Genomic DNA, 20,078 nt, shown 5'->3' on the forward strand with positions numbered 1-20,078 from the left:
TATTTTTAAATCATAATTTTTATTGATTTTACAAATTACAAAAAACGGTACATACATGAACACCTTTTCTACCTTCTTCCCGCCCCCCTCCATGGGTCCTCCGCTGCCACAGAAGTATCCCACGCAGGTGAACAGTCAGAGATGGTCCATTTTATGGTTGGATTTCTGTCCTCCTCCCCCTCCACTGCCCCCAAAGCCCCCCCCTGCCACCAGAGAGCTCCAGGAAACCAGGGCAGTACGCAGGAAGGCGTCCATCCAACCATCTATTCTCATACCAAAAAAGAGTAAAAAGAAAGAAAAAAAGAGACAAAAAAAGAGACAAAAAAGGAAAAACAAAACAAAAATAATCTTTTTTCATTCATAATTAATAAACCATATTTTGTGGGCTTCCCCAACCTCCCCCCTTCCCCGGTTTTCATCCCTTTTTTATCCTCTTCAACAGTTTCTTATTCTATGAAATAATTACCTTTATACCTTATACTACTTTAAAACTTAGCTATTATCATTTTCACCAAATATCCAAATCACTGAAAAATCAAACTCCCATTTTTTCTTCCCGTGCCTAATTTCCCCCCCCCCTCTATAAGCCTCCATATTTTCACCTTTTTCCAAAATCAATTCACTTTTAAACTATAACTATTCCCAATCTAACCTTTCATCCCCAATTTCCGGCTCCAACCCCCCAATCCAGCAAGTTCCGTAGTCAGCAGTCCAGTTTTAATCCTAGTAATCCATCCTATTAATCACAACTTCACTTTCCCTTCACCCCACCCCCTTTTTACAGTATTTTGTCATCCAGGCCTCCATACAGCACCCCTGAGTTTCTTCTCTTCTCTGCTTATTTTTTTCCTCTTCCCTGTGGGCATTCTGGAGTTCCAGTAAATCCAATCGTACCCCCCTCGAAGGAGGGGCACTCCACCTGACTTTTTGTAGAGTAAAATCATCTTTTTTTCGTGGTGAGCTTCATTTTGTATTATATTGTCACAGTCCTCATCTTCATCTTTTCGTTCCAAATCACAGTCCCCATCATTGTCAAAATCCTCCAAGTCACTGTCACTGTCATTCTCACACTCGTCTTCCTCAGTTTCAGTAGCTTCATCCTCTAAGAAGTCATATTCTGCCATCACCATCTGGAATTGTTGCTTTAACTCTTGCTGTTGTGTCTCCTCTTGACATAGTCCTATTCTTACTTCCCACATTATGGTCAAAACAGTCCGCTGGAACTCAGGCGAATACCTTTTTGTTGACATAGTTCAATCCTGTCAAGGTCAAAACTTGTCAAATGGGGTGGAAAATGGTCACAGTTTATTTTCTCGACTCCATTTTAACAAGCTGGCTGCATTCTCCAAATCTTATTAGAGATAAAGTTCAAACTCACATTTCAAAAGCATATAAACCAAAAAAAAGGATTTCCAAAAAGTCCAAAAATAGAAATAAAAATAAAATTCCACTTATAAATCCTGATCAACTCACTGGGTTGTCTGGGCTGCCGGCTCCCGGGGAAAAGAAAGGTCTTTCTTGATCTTAACCTCTTTCTGCAGGGTATTCACAACCGCAGTCTTTCTCCCCTTTTACCCTGCATCTAGGGGAGATCCTCTTTGATGCCTTTGAGGGAACCTTTTAAATTGAAATCTTCTATTTACGGCTTCGGGTTTCTATTTACTGTCTCTTAGGTTGCCGGTGTGGGGGGGGGTGGCTTCCTCTTTTTTCCCCTCTCTCCCAAATCCAAATTATTTTATAGTCCAAATCCAAATCGTGAGATTACTTACACTCTTATTTCCAATCGTTTTTTTTCGGAAGAATCCAGCGTTCTCCGCCTTTGGCTTGAAGCTTCTCTCCGCTAGGAGAACGTTGTCGCTCAAGATGGCCCCCGCGACTTCTACCCTCCTCGCTCCGGAGCTCTTATTAGAGCTTGCCGGAGAGTTGGGGAGTCCGGATTGGGGCTCTGCCGAGCAAAATTCGCCCCCGGGACGCTCTTCCCGAGGTTCTAAGGGGCGCAGCTTCGCTCTCGCTGCCCTCCCCACTCCTAGCAGAGACGGGCCGTCTCGGAGATGAGACGGGACCCCGCCGATCGGCGCTGGCGCTGAACCGGAAGCCCTCAAGGGGTATATATTGTGTCCTTATACGTGTATACATCCTGCTATATTTCACATTCTAGGCCTGAAGGTGTAACACAGATGCTTTGAGTGAAGAAGGCCTAATTCACCTGGGCAATCTTTTTTTATTAAAAAAAAATAATCTAATAAACCTGAGCCCCCTAAAAAAAACCTTTTAAATTAGTGCTAAGTGTTTGCTTCTTTTAAAAAGAGATATCCAAGAAATGTGAAAAAACAAAGTTTTTCACTGTGGTTTTACAACTCTTCATTTAAGTGCTAATATTTTAATATAAAAAGGGGAAGGGCTTTAGCAGTAATCTAAAATTCTAAAAAACAATAAATGTGCTAAAATTGTGACCACTGAAAAGGTAATAGTGAAGGTGTATTGAGCAGCAAAATATTCACCAGCATGGTATGTCACTGCACATATCAAAACCCTACCCAGTTACAAAGAAGAGTTGTGCTAGGATTGTCTACACCTGAGGATTGTGCTCCTCTTCTATTCATTAAAAAAAAGGTGGCAGGCAGATACCCAGGAAAGGGCTGTTACTCAGACTCTTATTCCATGTCTCCACAGAAATTCAAACACTCAACGTGCACCATAGAAAATTCTGAGGTCATATAAAGTGGGGGGGGGGCAAGTAGCTGTGTTTATCCCCTGAAGCAATAGTAAAATGGAACTTCCATCAAAAGAGCAGAATGGGGTGACTTTAAACTTCTGGGTGCCAATGACCATCTCTAGACCTGAATACTTCCAAACTCTATGTCAGCAGGACTGCATTATGATGGAAACAAGAACTTTGAGGGCAAAACATGTTCAGCAATAATGGCGCTTATGATCTTCTCTACTGATACTCCAAAAGCTTTTCCAGAAGTTCTATTCAGTGTTCTATAGCAACTGTTGATATTTCACAATAAAAAAACTTAGCAGCCTTCTGTTAAACTATACTGAACACAACCTCTTCTGTTTAACAGAATTCTCCAGTATGTCTAAGAATAGCTACCCACACATGACTCAAGTATTAAGATATAAAACTTCCCTACCACAATGTCACTTTGCTGTGCTTCAGCACCACTACATCAAAACCCTCCAGAAAGTTAAGAATCTCTTTCCTTTAAGAAAAAAATACCACACCATTAACATACTTGGTCATTTTAGAAATAATGTTTATTGAAATTAAGTGATGCAATGGACAGAATTACTGTTGTACTATAAAGAACATGTCTTTTGGGTTCTTAACCACACAATGAAAAGAATAACAGCTGGATTAAGGTAAAAATAGTGCAATTTGATGCTGATATTTCAGAGGTGTGGACAAGATGGTACCTGTTCACATGAAATACATGACATAGCACTGAAATATCTTCAGAGTTCATAGCGAGGGAACTAAGCCTACAATGATGTGGTTCTGAGGAAGAGAACTTTTGCAACCCCGATGGCAGAAATCCTGGAGATGCCAGGGATTTTAAGCTCCTGTCACACATGAAATCACATTGCACTTTCCCCAAAGGGAATTATCACTAAAACTTTTATGAACTAGGCCAATTTATTTACTTATGTATAAACACTTTCATCAAGGATATTCATGAACAGGGCCACTAATCTAGTGTCACACATTTTACTAAATAAATTACACAAAGGAGTCAGCGAGTTTGGTAAGAATGTGAATTAGGAATTGATTGATCAATCAATTAATTAATTAATTTCTGATCCATATCAGTTTTACACATGTTCATTCATACATCCATTCTGTCCTGCTTCTTTATCTGTGATTTTTTAAAATAATTGCATGAAAATTGACATTTTGAACCTATTTATCAACATATTTATTTTGTACACATTTTGGTACTTTTTTGAGGTAAGTAGTGTGACACGGAGAAGTACAAAAAGTACAAGTAAAACTGTACATATATTAGATGTGATGTGAATCAAGTTGGTTCACTAAAAATGTAGACCAAATGAAATCCTCAAGCGCCTCTAATGTAAACAAGCCTTTTCTGTGTAATAATGCTGCTGCCTTCTTGGCTACAGAATAAATATCAAAAGCAAACCTTACTAGAATACTCTATCCAGTTCTAGGAACCACAATTTAAGAAGGATACCAACAAGCTGGAATGTGTGCAAAGGAGGGTGACCAAGATGATAAACAGTCTGGAAGCCAAGCCTTATGAGGAACAGTTGAGGGAATTGGGTATATTTAGCCTGGAAAAGTGGGGACTGAGAGGAGACAGAATCATAGAGTTGAGAGGGACCCTCAGGTCCAGCCCCCTGCAATGCAGGAATCCTGTCCCCAGCCATCCCTGGGCATAGCTGCCAAGTTCTCCCTTTTTTTAAGGGAAATTCCCTTATGCTGAATAGGCTTCCTCGTGAGAAAAGGGAAAACTTGGCAGCTATGTCCCTGGGTGGGCTCAAAACATCAACCTTCTGGTTAACAGCCAGACGCAGCCAACTTCAAATATCTAAAAGGCTGTCACATGGAAGATGGAGCAGGTTTACTTTCTCCTGCTGTGGAGGATAGGACCTGTACCAATGGCTTCAAGTTACAAGAAAGGAGATTCTGACTAAACATCTGGCTAAAAACTTTCTAACAGCAAGACCTGTTTGACAGTGGAACAGACTCCCTCAGGAGGTGGTGAACTCTCCTTCACTGGATGCTTTTAAGTAGATGTTGGATCCATCTGTCATGGATGCTTTGTTTGAGATTCCTGCATTACAGGGGATTGGACTAGATGACCCTTGAGATCCATTTCCAACTCTACAATTCTATGATTCTACAACCTAACTTTTTCTCTTGGTATGTATATGGAAATACTATACATATTCTGCAAATTCCTCTTAAAATTAAGGTATGATCTTTTCTGTTAAATGGTTCCACTGACAGCCCCAGTTTAAGGGGCACATGACTCAGTCTTACAGTCTGCATTCATCCCTGATCATCCCTGATCCATTTGATTCCTCCTGCAACCATTTAAGAATTGCAGCTACTGCACAGGGTAATAGTTACAATCAAAGAATTAGAGAACAGAAAAGGGGTTCTATAAATCCCTTTAACACAGCTTGCCAGTAGAACCATCCAACAGAAGTCTAAACACCATCATATATAAACTGTGTATCTATTTTTTCTTTTCCATTGCAAATTCAATTATTATGCTACTTGCAATGCATAATGCAAAATACTTTCAGCCAAAATATTTGGATGTATGCCACTGAAACCTACAGATTATGGACTAAATCACATTTGAGTCCACGTACTTCAGCTTAACTGGATCAGGCAATATAAAAAGTGATTCTGTTTGGAATTATATACACTCAACAGATCTGTTAAATCATTTAGAAAAATCACTTGTTAGGCATATTCCTTTTGTACAATCAATTTTAAGGATCATAAGGTGCTTTAAAAGCTAATTCTAACAATTATTATACATATTGTTCATACAAGTAGAGGCTATCATAAACTTAGGGGTATTAGTGATTCTAGCTACTTTCAAATGAGAATGAGCCATGGTGAATCTTAATGGTTGATTTAAAACAAGTCAGCATCATAAACCATGCACGTATGGTTGGCATATAAGAAAAATGGGAGTTTCTGGGGTGAAATAATTATACATACTCATCTGGTATACTTGCCTAAGCTGGTGAAGTGAACCACACAAAAGGACTCAAAGTGATAGAAATGGATCCCTCAAGTGCAAACCCATTCCTTAAAGGAAATATAACCCTATCTAACATTGGAACATTAGAACACACCACTTCCTTAGACAGACGGACTACCCACCCACAAATACTTCCATCTAGAACAAACATTTGATGCCACCTCCAAATTCTCACTAAAATGCTATCTTATAGGTTTCTTATACCTGTGACCACCTGAGAGCATCCTGGTATGAATCAGAATAATATATACAGGACTGCAGAAATTCATGTTCTTAGTGCCTCAGAAGAAGGCTACCAAGATCACACAATCCACAGTCCTTAAACTTGGGCTATAATCCTAAACACCCTTACTTTTCAGAATGTACCCATGAAGTTAGGGGTGTATATTTTCAAGTATTAGCCTGGACTATCATCCAGGTTGTGTATGTATTTCTTTTCTTTTTATTTCATTTTTTAAACAACACTTAAAACAAGCAATATAGAATAAAAATTAAAAGTGAAAATGTGGGGGGGGGGGAGAAAGTTATACAGTGGTACCTCGGGTTACAGATGCTTCAAGGTTACAGCCGCTTCAGGTTACAGACTCTGCTAACCCAGAAATAGTACCTTGGGTTAAGAACTTTGCTTCAGGTTGAGAACAGAAATTGTGCGGCGGCAATGGGAGGCCCCATTAGCTAAAATGGTACCTCAGGTTAAGAACAGTTTCAGGTTAAGAACGGACCTCCAGAACGAATTAAGTTCTTAACCCGAGGTACCACTGTTTTATAAACCTATAATAATTATATATATAATTATATATAACCAGGTTGTGTGTCTGATTCATATACTGTATTATTTCTACGCAACTGAGGGCACATATAAGTCTAACGATGATCACACTGAAGGAATTCAATAGTCTTGTCAAGGATGTGAAACGATTCTATGATTCTATTTTTCTTCTTCTTGGCAACTTGATGATTTAAAGGCTCAAGCTGTTCATTCTCATTAGCTTACTCAACCACTAGCTTTGTGTATTCAATTATATATCCCATTATTGATTAAGCCTTAGTGAATATGAGCTCATTTGCTCAGAACTCTATTTACTCAAGGAAAAGTTTATTACAACTATTCTTAGGTGTAGAAGCCAGGGGTACTGGGGCATTTATTCTGTATCTATTTATGTGAAAGCGAATGAAAAAGAAATCAAATAGGTTTTCTAGTTGCCAAATGAAAGCAGACATATTTTGTATTTTTATTGCATTATTATTTATTACATTATTGTAAATTTTAACCACAGAAATCTCTTTAACAAAGGCTGGATTATCTAGAATTAGTTTTAATTTACATCTAAGTTCTTTATTATCTGAATAGTTTCTGAATCTGTCTAGAGCAAATTGGTGATGATTCCCTATGAACTCTGTCTCTTCTCCCCATGCTTCTTCATAGTGGCAATTCAATTGCACCACCACAGCAGCAAGAGCATGCTGGAATAACCTCAACCAAGCTTATTTGTGCACTATCAGGCACCAAGCAAAGAAAGCAATGGGAGAACACCAAACCATACAGAATGTTGCAGCACTTCCAGAAACTTCCCCAATGCCTATGGTATGGCAGCACCATCAATTTTCACCAATCACAGAAAGGTATTTTTTCAACACTGAGAAAATACAACCACCCCTTACACAAAGTTCAAGTGGAAGTTTTCCAAGTCAAAGAATAGGCAAGAGTTAAAAGCACCTGATTTTAGCATGCAAGCACTTTTGACAGGATGTTATTTGCGATCCGAGGACCCGCCCCCCGCGAGAAATGAAGACACGGTGACACATGGATTTGAGTTAATGGGTAAAATAAGGCCACAACTTTATTGGGTAGAGCAAGTGAAAGGTATTGGCTTAGGCATTGGACACCCTAGCAAGCATGACCCCACCCCGCTCTGCTGGGGGTCATATCAGGTTAACACCCCGAGGGAGGAGCCTGTTGATGCAAATACAACTGAAAGCTCCCCCTGGTGTCACTGGGGGTTGTGCCATGGCCCTAGTCTCAGCAGGGCATCGGACGGGATCCACGACCGCTGGATCCCTTAAGGCAGGCATGTCAAACCTGCGGCCCTCCAGATGTTTTGGACTACAATTCCCATCTTCCCCAACCACTGGTCCTGCTAGCTAGGGATCATGTGAGTTGTAGGCCAAAACATCTGGAGGGCCGCAGGTTTGACATGCCTGCCTTAAGGGGATACCCCTATAAGAGGAGGGTTGGATGTTGGCCACAACCAGTCCTCAAACACACCAGACAGCTCCATATTCCAATGCCTAACCGCCAAATGCCGAAGGAAGTTGTAACGAATTGCTACGAGGTAGGCGAAAAAACCAAGAGGTCGGTGCCAATTAGCCAAAAGGATAAAAAAAAACTCCTACCAGGCCCCTTGGGCAACCAAGGCAACCAACCGAAGTCCATAGCAAGGTCAAAGCACACACACAAAGGGAAGACCTAAAGGGAGGGTGGGTGGGAGATCTGTCAGGATGCAGCAGGAGAAGGAGGATTCCCCTGCTGCACAGATTTAAATGTCCGTAAAGCCCGCCCCCAGGCCGGCCCTATTGGCCAGCCAGAGGCTTGGTGCGGCAGCAGGGATTGGCTGCAGCAGGGGGCCGATACACGCCCCCCTGCTAGCACAAAAAAGGCCAGTGGTGCCTGCCTGCCTGCCTGCCTAGCCTCCCATTTGTCCATTCCCAAGAGCAAGGGCTGGCAGACTAGCTGGCTGGGCTCCCTGTCTTGCTTACTCTGACGCTCCTCAGTTCCTGACAACCAGCACCCCCAGGCCAGCCCCAGAGGCACCATTCACCTATGGAGCTTGTAGCCAGGGCTGAGGCAACAAACAGCTGTGCAAAGAGTTGGAGAAGCAGAGACACGAGAGGACATCAGAGGAGGGAGGGAAAGAAAGAGGGACAGAGGCCAGTGTTGCCCGCAGCACTTATGACCATCATTCAAGGCACCCTAGGGTGCCACAGCACACTGGTTGAAAACCACTATTCTAATAAAACCAAGTAAGGCTGGATTAATACATGCTTATTATACCACAGCACTGGCCTCAGCCAGAATTTGTTTCCCCCTCTTTTTCAGTTAGCTGAAAAGTTCTATTTACAGCAACACAGTTGTAGGTGCTTGTCAACCACAGCAGAAATTAATCTGAATTTCTATTATATAGAAGGGCAGGTCCAGAGTGAGCCTGTGGCACACATTTCCTGTACCTTTAAATATAGCATTAGAAATGCTTCTCCTGCATGACTATTTTTATTCAAAATGGAACTGGGAATTGTTCCACTTACATTGGCTCATAGAAAGAGGTGAATTATCTATTTCAGAACTTCACCTCCATCTGGTCTGTAGAAAGATTTTCAGTAGAAACAAAAGAATTAGGAATCATCTATAGCTAGTTGTGCTTAAAACCCGTGTAATAAAGATTGTATAATTATTTCATATTTTACTGCTATTAATATTTCTCACATTTAGCAAATGGACTTTTTAGGGTTGATCCTTTTCCCTGGACTAAAAAAGGTGTAGTTTGGGATACTGGTATCCACGATTCAGCTAAATTAATTCCATGCTGTAATAGGTGGAAGAAGCCTCTAACCTGTTGTGTAATGGTATCCCAGGGGCCCTGCCAGAGCTGCTCCCTGTAGCATTCATGTACTCCTTTCCATATTTCATCCAGAGTTAAAGGCCTTCCATCTGGAAAAAAATAATAATTGTAATATATGTATCTCCACATACACACACAAAATGCAGATAATTCAAAAGCAAAAACAGAAAACACAGAGAAAATTCTATTTCTTTTAAAAGATGCCACAACAACATCTGGGATTTCTGTGTATGTGGTTGGGTGTGTGTGTGATGGAACATGGCCCAACCCTGGTGAGTGTTTTGTAGCAGTCTTGTCCACGTAGCAGAATAACTGCCCTCTTCAGAGTCCTCACCATGCAATATTGATTGCTTACTCTTGTATCCTGCATAGTTGCTGAGGTTTTATAACAGAATGAAGTTACAGTATTGAAAAGAAACATATGATCTTTGCCCAAGTATTTGTTTTTGACAAATGAGAGACTATTTTGATGCTTTTTCAATAAGTATCATTATCTTGGCATTTATCAGGTGTCAGGAGGCCATTATCCTGTGATAAATAGTTTTATTCCACTGACATTTTCATGTCCGTGAAATAAACAAGATTTATTCATCCAATTAACATTTGAATGTCATGTTTAGAAACAATCCGAAATCCTGTTGCCATCAGATTCAGTTTTATCTTATTTTTGTTGAGCACACTCAAAATGGAGGACAAACTTCTCTGTTGATACCAGTAGTAACTTCAATGTGGGAAAATAAAACAGGGAGCAAGCAAAGTCAACAATATCTATGTAGGGAAATAGGATTTTATTGCATTAAGTGATAAAATGATACACAAGCCACAACTACTAATGCGATGGCTAGAGCATGCCCTAAGTTACCACACATTTAGGAAATGCAATTGAAAAGGTTCCTGGTGATCTCCTTTGTGTGGTTTTTAGTACTGGAGAGCACACAAAGAGCAAGCAGATTCCTGCTGTGGAATTCCCCTCCTCCATATGTCTGCTGCTAGTGGTTATGTTCTGGATGCTATGTAAGGATTTTTTGCTTAGATAAGTATGGCAATCTCTTATTACTATATTAATTTGTCAACACATAATTTAAATTTATATTTGAATTGCTATTCTTACAAATGTTCACTGTTTAATCACCGTAAAGAGGGTAAGAGAGTAAAAAACCTTATAGATATAACCACACATAACTACATAAAATAATCTGTGCTGTAATATACATACCTGACCATGTGTTAAATTCAATTTGTTGGTCCTCAGAAACCACAAACTGCACTTTATGTTGTTTCCTCTAATCCCATAATAATATCTAGATCAGAAGGTCTTACTCTACTAGGCTGAGACCCACACCTGGATTGCTGTGTTGGACCTAAAATGGGTCAAACCAGCAACACTACCATGATACAAATAAATAGTAAAAAGAAAAAAGAAAAAATCTATCAATATAAAAGCAAAAATTTCAGGCTTCTGAATTCTCGCTAAGAATTAAACTTCATTTAGGTTTTTAATTTATAAAGAATAGTGTGGATCTGGAGTGAGTTTTGCCTCTTTCAGAGATGAAAGCTTTATCACTTAGCATTTCACAGAGATATGATTGCACCTAATGAAGTTGTTATAAAATAATGTTCCCATTGACTATTACTCTTCCTCAATTGTCATACAGAGGCAAATGTTCCAGCAACAATAGTTTTGAAGATTATGAATCCTCACGTGGTATGTTTTCCATGTTGGAAATTTAGACAAGATATTTACATACACTTCTATTTTGATGCATATACATGAGCTGAAGAGTCACAAAAATGGACAGGTACAGGGAAGTCTACACAGAAAGCTCATCTTATGCCAAATGAACTTAGGATGAAATACTATGCATGTCGCCCTGCTAAACATGCTTCCTTGTTAAAACTAGGATTGCCTATTGATACACTACTAGTATCACATTTCTAATTTATCTGTTGTCAGCAGCTAAGCCGATACACTTCACCAGAAATTGCTCATAGGACATTGCTGCCAGAAAATCACAACCATACAGATGATGCAACATGAATCATGCAACTAGGAGCAGCATTATGTATGGAAGTGGTAAAAATACAACCAAGAGAAAAATAATGTATTGTTTTCTCTCTAGCATAGACACATTCCAAAACGTTTAAAATTTTAAATAATATGTTTTCTGCTGTTTTTATTTTTTATTTTTAAATTAATGATAGAAGTATATGTTTTGGAAATGCTCCAAAACGTGTGTGTGTGTGTGTGTGTGTGTGTTTATATACACTAACAACACAATCCGAAACCTGGCTTTTGCAATGTCACACACCACAATTTTATACTAATGACTCAAATATGATACACCAGCATACATAGGATCGGGGTGTAAGTAAATAATATTTCCTGATGCAGGTGGAACAGAAAGAGAAATCTGGGTGTCACCTGCATATTGGTGACAGCTCACTCCCAATTTCCTGATGACAGCTTCCAGCAGCTTCCAACAAGTACTAATTTGGGGGGGGGGGCACAACATAGAACTCTGTGGGACAACAGAGGACTTCAATGGCACTGAACAAGAGTCCTTCATAACTACTTTCTGGGAATGGCCTCAAAGGTGCTAGTGGAACTATCATAACTTGGTAACTCTAACCACCACCTCTCAGAGCCGTGTTCCAGAAGGATACTGTGGTCAACAGTACTGAAGTCACCAACAGGTTAAAGAGAACGAGCAGGGTCACACTCCTCCATCTCTCTCCTAGCAAATATCATCAACCAGGGCAATCAACACAATTTCAGTATCATGACTGGGTCGGAGTTTGAACTGAAATGGGTCTAGTTAATCAGTTTCCTCCAAGCACGCCTGAAGCTGGACAGCCATCGCCCTCTTAACTAAATTGGCCCAAAATGGGATATTTGCCACTCAGGGATATTTTTAATTATTTTTGGATCCAGGGAGGTCCTTTTAAGTATTACAATAATAAAAACTGATCTACAGATAGAACAGTCAGTGTTTTGGGTGCCTCTGTAGGACTTGCTCTAATCATGGTGTCCAGTTCTGTCCGAATCTATCTCTAAAGTGCCTTGCAAAATTGTAACAAATAATGGTTGACCCTGATCCCAGTCAGGCAATGTCTGCAAGGAAACAATCTGCACAACTCACTCTGCTGATATGTGATGTGGTGTGGGTGTGTGTAGCACATGTGTGTATTTGTGCCCCACCTAACGGTGCTCAAGGCAGAATTTTTGCCCATGGTAAAGCAGCTCCAATACCACTGCTGCTACATATAAAGGACACCTAAGATCGGTTGGAAAGATCTGTTAAATTGGGATATGCTACACTATTTACCGTAGGTCAGAAGGGGGCTGCTAAAAAGATGTAAGGAGGCCCTAGTTTATTGTAGAAATCCTCCAAAAGTCATTATTTTCTATTGTGAAAAACTCCCAAGAAGAGTGCTAAAATGTATAATTATACTTGCAGGAACAATTAAAACTCTGTACTGCAAGGGGAGCTGTTGGCACACAATACAAAGATTGTGCATTAGATCATCCATCAGTTTCTGTAATATCCACTTCCAGCTATAAGGAGTCATGTTTCAACACCTCCGATTCCCTGATGCTGACAAGCTAAACAACTTGTTTTGTCTCTGGGAGCTCTTCTCTGGTGATTAACTGCTTATAGTGAATACTAATTATGTGAAAATACAGTACTGTTTTAAAAAAAAAGGTGGGGGGAAGAACTGCCCTACTTCCTTTACCTGCAGCATCACCGTTCCCAAATTCCCCACTTGCTTCTAAGAGGTATATACTATTGTTCCATCTAATACAAATATGATGACATTTTATCCCACTACAAATAAATTAATGTGCCTACTGTATATCTTTTGAAAACACTAAGTGACTTGGGCAGCAAGATTTTCTTTATCCTGCCATTTGCAGACAAGTTAAACACCAGTGTATTGCTACTTCGTTAAATGTTTGCAATAACCACAAGTACGTATATAATTGCAGTGTGGTATGTGTGAATTAGGGAACTATTACTAGGAATGGAGCCTGATATATGTCCCCAATTCCCTACATCCTAACTTGAAAATATACCCTGAATTGTCATTTGTGTGAAAATGAACCTCAGATTAAAATCCCTTTTACCGGAGGAGTCAGAGAATTTGTTCTTCCATTTTACATCCAAAGAGCTGGTTAAAATGCTAACATGGCAAAATTAAAAGCCATTAAACAATATAAGGCAGCGAGTGATTAAATCTACCAAACACATTCAAAGCAGCTTAAGCTACTTTTTAATTAAAAAGAAAAAGATATCACTAGCAACATTCAGATGTGTTCATCTAGATAAAGCTAACAGATCATTCCAAACACAAAAGCTACTGATACTGCTATACAGGAGGCTAAGTTTAGAAAATGACCTCAGGATCCCAACTCCCTGGCCTCAGGTACAGACTCCTTGGGCAGAGCAGAGTAGCATATAGACACTGCTACAAGTATAATCACTCTATGCCTGCTAATTAAGTAAGCATTACTAACAGTGGCCTTGGAGGAGGCAGTGTTCCACCTTCCTGACAAAATAAGGGAAGCAACAGTGGGGCATTGGTTGCAACACAGATTGAAAAGAAAATACCAAAAGCAATGTATGCCAGTGAAAATACATAAAGCTAACTTTTGGCACAAAGAGCTTTAAAACTATTATTGTAATTGTTGAAACATGATAAAGTAAGTGGTGTTCTCTATTTAATCATTCTCAGCCAGAATACATTATTAATTTAAAATGAAAATTCTGGGTAAGTACATATTCAAGGGCATATTTTCAGAAGTCGGCCCCAGGTATTCCATTTCTAAGTCTGACACAGTAGATTTTTCTATATATATATTTTAAAGAAATTGCCAGCAGGTTTAGTTAACCATAGGCTTGCTGCCAGGACTCTTAAGATCAAACTTATTCAGGCTGAGATGATATCATCTGCCCCAGGATACTGATATTTACAGAATCTGAAAGATATACAACAGCAACCACCATACGCTAATATTTTTCTTTTTTATAATTGTTTCATGAAGAGGACATCTTACCTAAAAAACATGCCCTAAAATAAAGTACAGGAGCTTGATAGCTGCAGGAGTACAAAACATGATATTCATAGCGAATCACCTCAGATGCTGCAGAGTTTCCAGCCACTTGAGAGTCATCTAGACATTCCTGAAACAAACATTAACAGTGGACATAACCAAAGAGAATGGGAATGAAATACTAATGAATAAATACCTTAAATACTCATAAATGCTATCACCATGCTGTCACCTCCCTTATCATAAGATTATAATTTTAGCAATCACTTCACATTCTTCAGGCTGTCTTCCTTTTTTGTTTTATTTTTAAAACTTTCATTAAACTATCTTTATCTCTTTACTTGTTGACTTATTAATTAAAATAGGATATTTTTTAATGAGAGAAAGGTTTCTTAATGGTATCATAGGCAGGTTCCTGGAGAAAACTTGTAAAACTTACTCTGCCCTTCAGAACTCAACTATGGAAAGGGCATGTATGAATTGAGCAGGTCACTTCCAAATTAATAATTTGCATTTGTTAAACACATTCAAGCATCCAAAGTGCTTCATGTGCATTATCTAACTGTATCCCTTACTACAAACCTGTAGGAGAAATTCAGTTTTATTATCTCCCAGAATGCAGAGAGGACGACTGAAGCTAAGACAGAACGGCTTGCCTAAGACTCGTACCAGAGCTGAGATTTAAACATGGGACTTCCTGATTCAAAGTTCAGTCTCTTCGCCATGATACTACACCAATTCCCTATTATGTCTGTTTCACCTATGTTCTTTCTAACCCAAGAAAGGATGATCGATGTACTTTACTGTAGCCACTTGCAGATGGCAGGGAGGGTGCCAGCACTAACCTCCCCAGTTGCCTATGCCACTGCTGCATATTGGGATGGAGAGGAACAGGTGGTGGTAAGGTCTGTGCAGTGCAGTGCAAATGCACCAGCAGAGGGAACTGTTATATAAATATATCCTGGGTCAATTCACGCAGGCAAACCCACACAGAAATCAACACATGTTGAAGCAATTGTACGATTTTTATGAGGCTTCTAGCTTGCCCCATGTTTTGCTACTAAACCTGGTTTAAGCAACTTCGCGGTGGCATGGTGAATTAGGATGGGTAGATGGACAAGTTATTATCAAACAGTTTTACCACTTTCTATATTCTATATTTCCCTGATGCTGGGAAAGATTGAGGGCACAAGGAGAAGGGGGCGACAGAGGACGAGATGGTTGGACAGTGTACTCGAAGCTACCAACATGAGTTTGATCAAACTGCGGGAGGCAGTGGAAGACAGGAGTGCCTGGCGTGCGCTGGTCCATGGAGTCACGAAGAGTCGGACACGACTAAACAACAAATATTTTGCATGGATACATTCCACCTATTTTGTCAACATACCAATTTAGTTCTGTGAAATGTTACGGTTATAGATGATCTTCCAATCAATTTGAATAGTAGAATGACCTCAGATAATTTCCTATATACCGTAATTCAATTTATGTGGAACAAATGCCAATGTCAAGACTGAAAGAGATAGTAGGCTTGATGCTTTAAAAAAATTATTAAAGTAAGATCATGTACTTCAATGTCATGCAAAAATAAAGAAAAGCAACACAACTGAAAGAAAATGAAATTTAACATCCCCCATCCCCCAAAAATAAAAATAAATGTGGGTTGTTTAATTCACAATCTGGGAGGAGTATTGGTGTGATAACCTTTTTTTAAAAAAAATGTTGTATTTATAAATAGCAAAATATTGTGCTCAAGGTATGATATTCTCACAAAGCTGAAAAGATACTAAAAATTCCAAATATTAGCATATTTCACAGAAGGCATTTGAGCACTGCTATCATCGTTCATATATAAAATAAACAGCTTGGTGCAATTTTTGAAGTGAAGAAATATCCACATAATCCCTCCAATTCTGTTCTTGCTACAATATTGCACAACTGATTATTATTATATATTTTTGTTAGTTTATAAACCTTTGCAACCATGTTATTGAAAACAGAGCTCTTAAACTGAGTAAAACGAGAGCATTACTGAAGAAGGAGTAAATAATATGGTGAAATATCTAAGCTACAAGGTAGGTGGAGCCTAATGCAGAGGTGTTTATTAAACCCTCCCAAAAGATCACAATTAACAAATTAATTTACTGGCAAATACTGGTGTTCAAAGGCTTTTGAAATGAGGCCATTAACTTCTTCTCTCTTTTCTTTTTAAAAAACATGCTTCATGGAGTGAACTAAAAGGAAATAATGGAACATATTTGTCAAGATAACACAACTGATGCATTCACAGTATAAAGGCAACACGCCTGCCAGAAAAACGTGCATATGTGCGCACAAGCTGAGTAATGGCATGCTTCCAAACTCATGCCTTATACAGCCATAGAATTTGTAGGTGCACTTGGTGATAACCAGCTGTGAGTTCAAAATTCACTACACTGATTTTTCTGGGTGAAGTACTGAATGGCTGAATGGCTGAAAAAACAGCTTCCCTAAGAACACAGTTGGGGGTATCATATGCCTCTCAGGTTGTTAATGAACTTTAATTCTTCCTCCTACATTAGAAAAATGCCAGAACGGATCCTGTTAAAGATGGTAGACTTGTGTTAAACTTGACTAAACACGTAACATTATGTTCCAACTTAGTATTAGCCAACAGCCTGATCTTATTCAGAAAATAAAACCAGTATATTATTTAAAATAGTCAAGATAATTACTTGAAAAACAGAACAGCAGTATTTTCTAGAAAGATGCTGAAGCATTTTTTAAAAAGATAAAAACCTGTTCAATAGGCAACTATAACACAACATGCCTTTTTATAGAGAAAACATACATGGTTTTTACTAGATATTCAGAACTCTCATTTTTGCCTGCCTTGTTTCTAGAGACATGATGACTCGCTATATCTGTGATCTATAAACATACAAGGACTTCTGAATCCTTCTTAAGGCCAGCTCTAAACCCTTTTTATTTGGTAAACAGTAGAAACAGGATGCATGACATAAAGGCTTGAGTACTCATGTGTAATATTTTTCTCTGTACTTCCAATAGGGTGGATGAAAAGAATTTACCAAGGGGAAGTCAACTTTGGTCTCTGCAAATGTTGATAGCATCATTTTCTGAAGCTGAGCCATGTTCTAACTGAAGTTCATTTTAAGTCGCCTTAATACACCCTTTACAGTATTTGATGCTCCCTGTGAATGAAAAGACCACAAAATCTGAGAGATTATTCTATGTTTAGTATTATGTGCAAAGGAAAATAAATTGTGTTTTTAAAACAAATTATCCTAGCTTTAGCTATGATTAGCAATTACATTAAGTAGTAATGAAACAAGGAATTTTTTTGATCATCACTAAGGAATGTATAATACACCATAGGATACATTTCTTTGGACATGATTCTGCCTCATGTCCTAAAAGCAAGGTATAAAGAGGCCCTATATGGTAATTTACAATAGCCCTTCCTTTTTCATTCCATGCTGGCACATCACAGCTGTGCCAGGTGCACATAAAAGTGACCAACTGGCTATGGTAAACCAAGTCCCTCCCACACCATGCCTTCAGGTATATATACCAGCTAGTTGTTGCTTTTTAGTCTCTGTGCAGACTACTTGGAGCAGGAGTGATAGTCCACAATTACAAAACATTCCTATGAGGAACCCCTCTGTCCTCTTCACCAATGCTGACACAGCAGGATATTTTAATTTTGAAAGACAATGCAATCTGTTTTTATTGTTAATAGTGCATTGTTCAATTCAACTCAAGGTGTTTAATTCAACCAAGTCAGCCTTAGGGCAGATCCAATGAAACCAATAGGCTTGACTAACTTAAGTCCACTGAGATGACAAAGTTGGGTTCAATAAGCAAGTTCTGTTTGACAATTCCAAACAGCATGGGAAGCCTTCCTCAGCAGAAGAAGCTCTCCACTTCAGACTTTTGCCCTCCATGATTGGGGAGGGGGTGGCTACAGGAACGGTAGATCTTAGGAGATTTATTCCTGTTCTCACTTTTTTAGGTACAGATTTTACACACAAGCAGAATGCCCAAATAGGGCCACAGACAGACATGCACCACAAGCAGACAAGCAATTTTATCCTCAGCATGCAGTTTATTCTGAAATTATTTTAACAGATATTTAGTCTTAGGATTTACTGCTGCAGATTTTTAAAAGGTCATTTTATTATATATGTGCATTGGTTTATTATGCTGTTATAGTTTTTGTGCTGCTCCTATAATTCTTTTAGATGCACTAGTGTGTTTTAGAGTATGGGTGACATCCACCACCATGCGAATCAACTTCCACTTGCACAATGGAACTTCTCCTTCCCCATCTTCTGGAGCAATTTCTGGAGACTTGTGATGAGTTACCGAGGAGGAAAGGAAAGGAAAACTCTATTGTGCAAGTGAAGTGTGTTAGGCAACTGGGTGGGCATAACTGGAGGTCACCTTAATTTTTGATAATTTTATGGTTTGTTTTTAAATGGTATTTAATATTGTGTGCTGCCTTCAAAAGGGTACCCCTGAAAGGCAGTCTAAAATATTGAAACTGAAATAGTACAAATAAATGGATGTGTCATAACAAACAATTAACTACTCTAATAAATGCAACTGAAACAATGCAGTACAAAAAAAATAGTTCTATTACTGCTCAATTCATTTTGCATTATGCTGCTTGCATTAATGTAACTTCCACTGTTTTTGACTGGTTTTATGAAGGCAGAATTAAAGTCTATCATCAAAAGATTTGTTTATAGAATGATGAGTAGAAAGTTATCATATTCAACTGTTTCAAAACAGGATTTAACTTATTTTAATTCAACAGGAACTAATATTTTCTAGAAAAAAAGCACACAATCACTTGATTTCCCCCACTTATTTTCTTCTCCATGGTAATTTTACTTGCATGGCTGCCACACTGCATAGGAAAACTGAATCTGGAGCTGACTGTTTCCTAAACAAATTGGGAAGTTGTCATCAGGAAGCATCTGTTATTTTATTACACTCACGTAAATGCATTTTTGTGCTATCATAATGGAATACTGAGCAGATGCTTTAAAGCACTATACCTAGTGCAATAAATGCTTAATAATAAAAAGACAAGTAGTTGCCATCTAATTAATGATACAAGTTGCTTTACAAATGCATTCTCACCAGCAAAATTTGTCAACCTTCGGGTGGTTTTTTTTTTTTTTAAGTATTATGTCTGCTTCCAAAATGTATCAGTTCTGTTCCCTTTAAAGCTATATTAGAATTGTTTGGGGGTTTTTTTTGAGAGAAAAGTTAATACAACATATACATTTCTCTTTTTGCAAACAAAGGATTTTTGTCTTCTCAAAAAGTTCTTCTAACAAGACCCTTCACACAAAGTTCAACTGTTAGCAGAAGTCATTAATTTGACTTTGACATTGACTGGTCCAGGTCAAGGCAGAACACAAAGACTACTCTTGAGGAAGAGGTAGGCCGACAGGAGCTGTGGTCAAACAAGGAAGGCAACTGTAATTATTATTATTATTATTATTATTATTATTATTATTATTATTAATAATAATAATTTATTATTTATACCCCGCCCATCTGATCGGGTTCCCCCAGCCACTCTGGGCGGCCTCCAACAAAACATTAAAATGCAGAAATCCATCAAACATTAAAAGCTTCCCTAAA

At 38.7% G+C, this 20,078-nt stretch overlaps 1 protein-coding gene across 1 annotated transcript in view; it reads right to left on the reverse strand.

Annotated features, from left to right (window-relative positions):
• Positions 1–20,078, reverse strand: part of ATG10 (autophagy related 10) — a 111,709-nt gene that overhangs the window by 28,838 nt on the left and 62,793 nt on the right. The window contains exons 4-5 of the mRNA XM_035099694.2: positions 14,424–14,550; positions 9,359–9,456 (exon numbers count right to left, since the gene is read on the reverse strand). Of these exons, the coding sequence (XP_034955585.1) occupies positions 9,359–9,456; positions 14,424–14,550 (225 nt within the window). The remainder of the gene's footprint in view (positions 1–9,358; positions 9,457–14,423; positions 14,551–20,078) is intronic.

Source organism: Zootoca vivipara, chromosome 11, assembly GCF_963506605.1.
Source record: "Zootoca vivipara chromosome 11, rZooViv1.1, whole genome shotgun sequence".
Classification (NCBI taxonomy): Eukaryota; Metazoa; Chordata; class Lepidosauria; order Squamata; family Lacertidae; genus Zootoca; species Zootoca vivipara.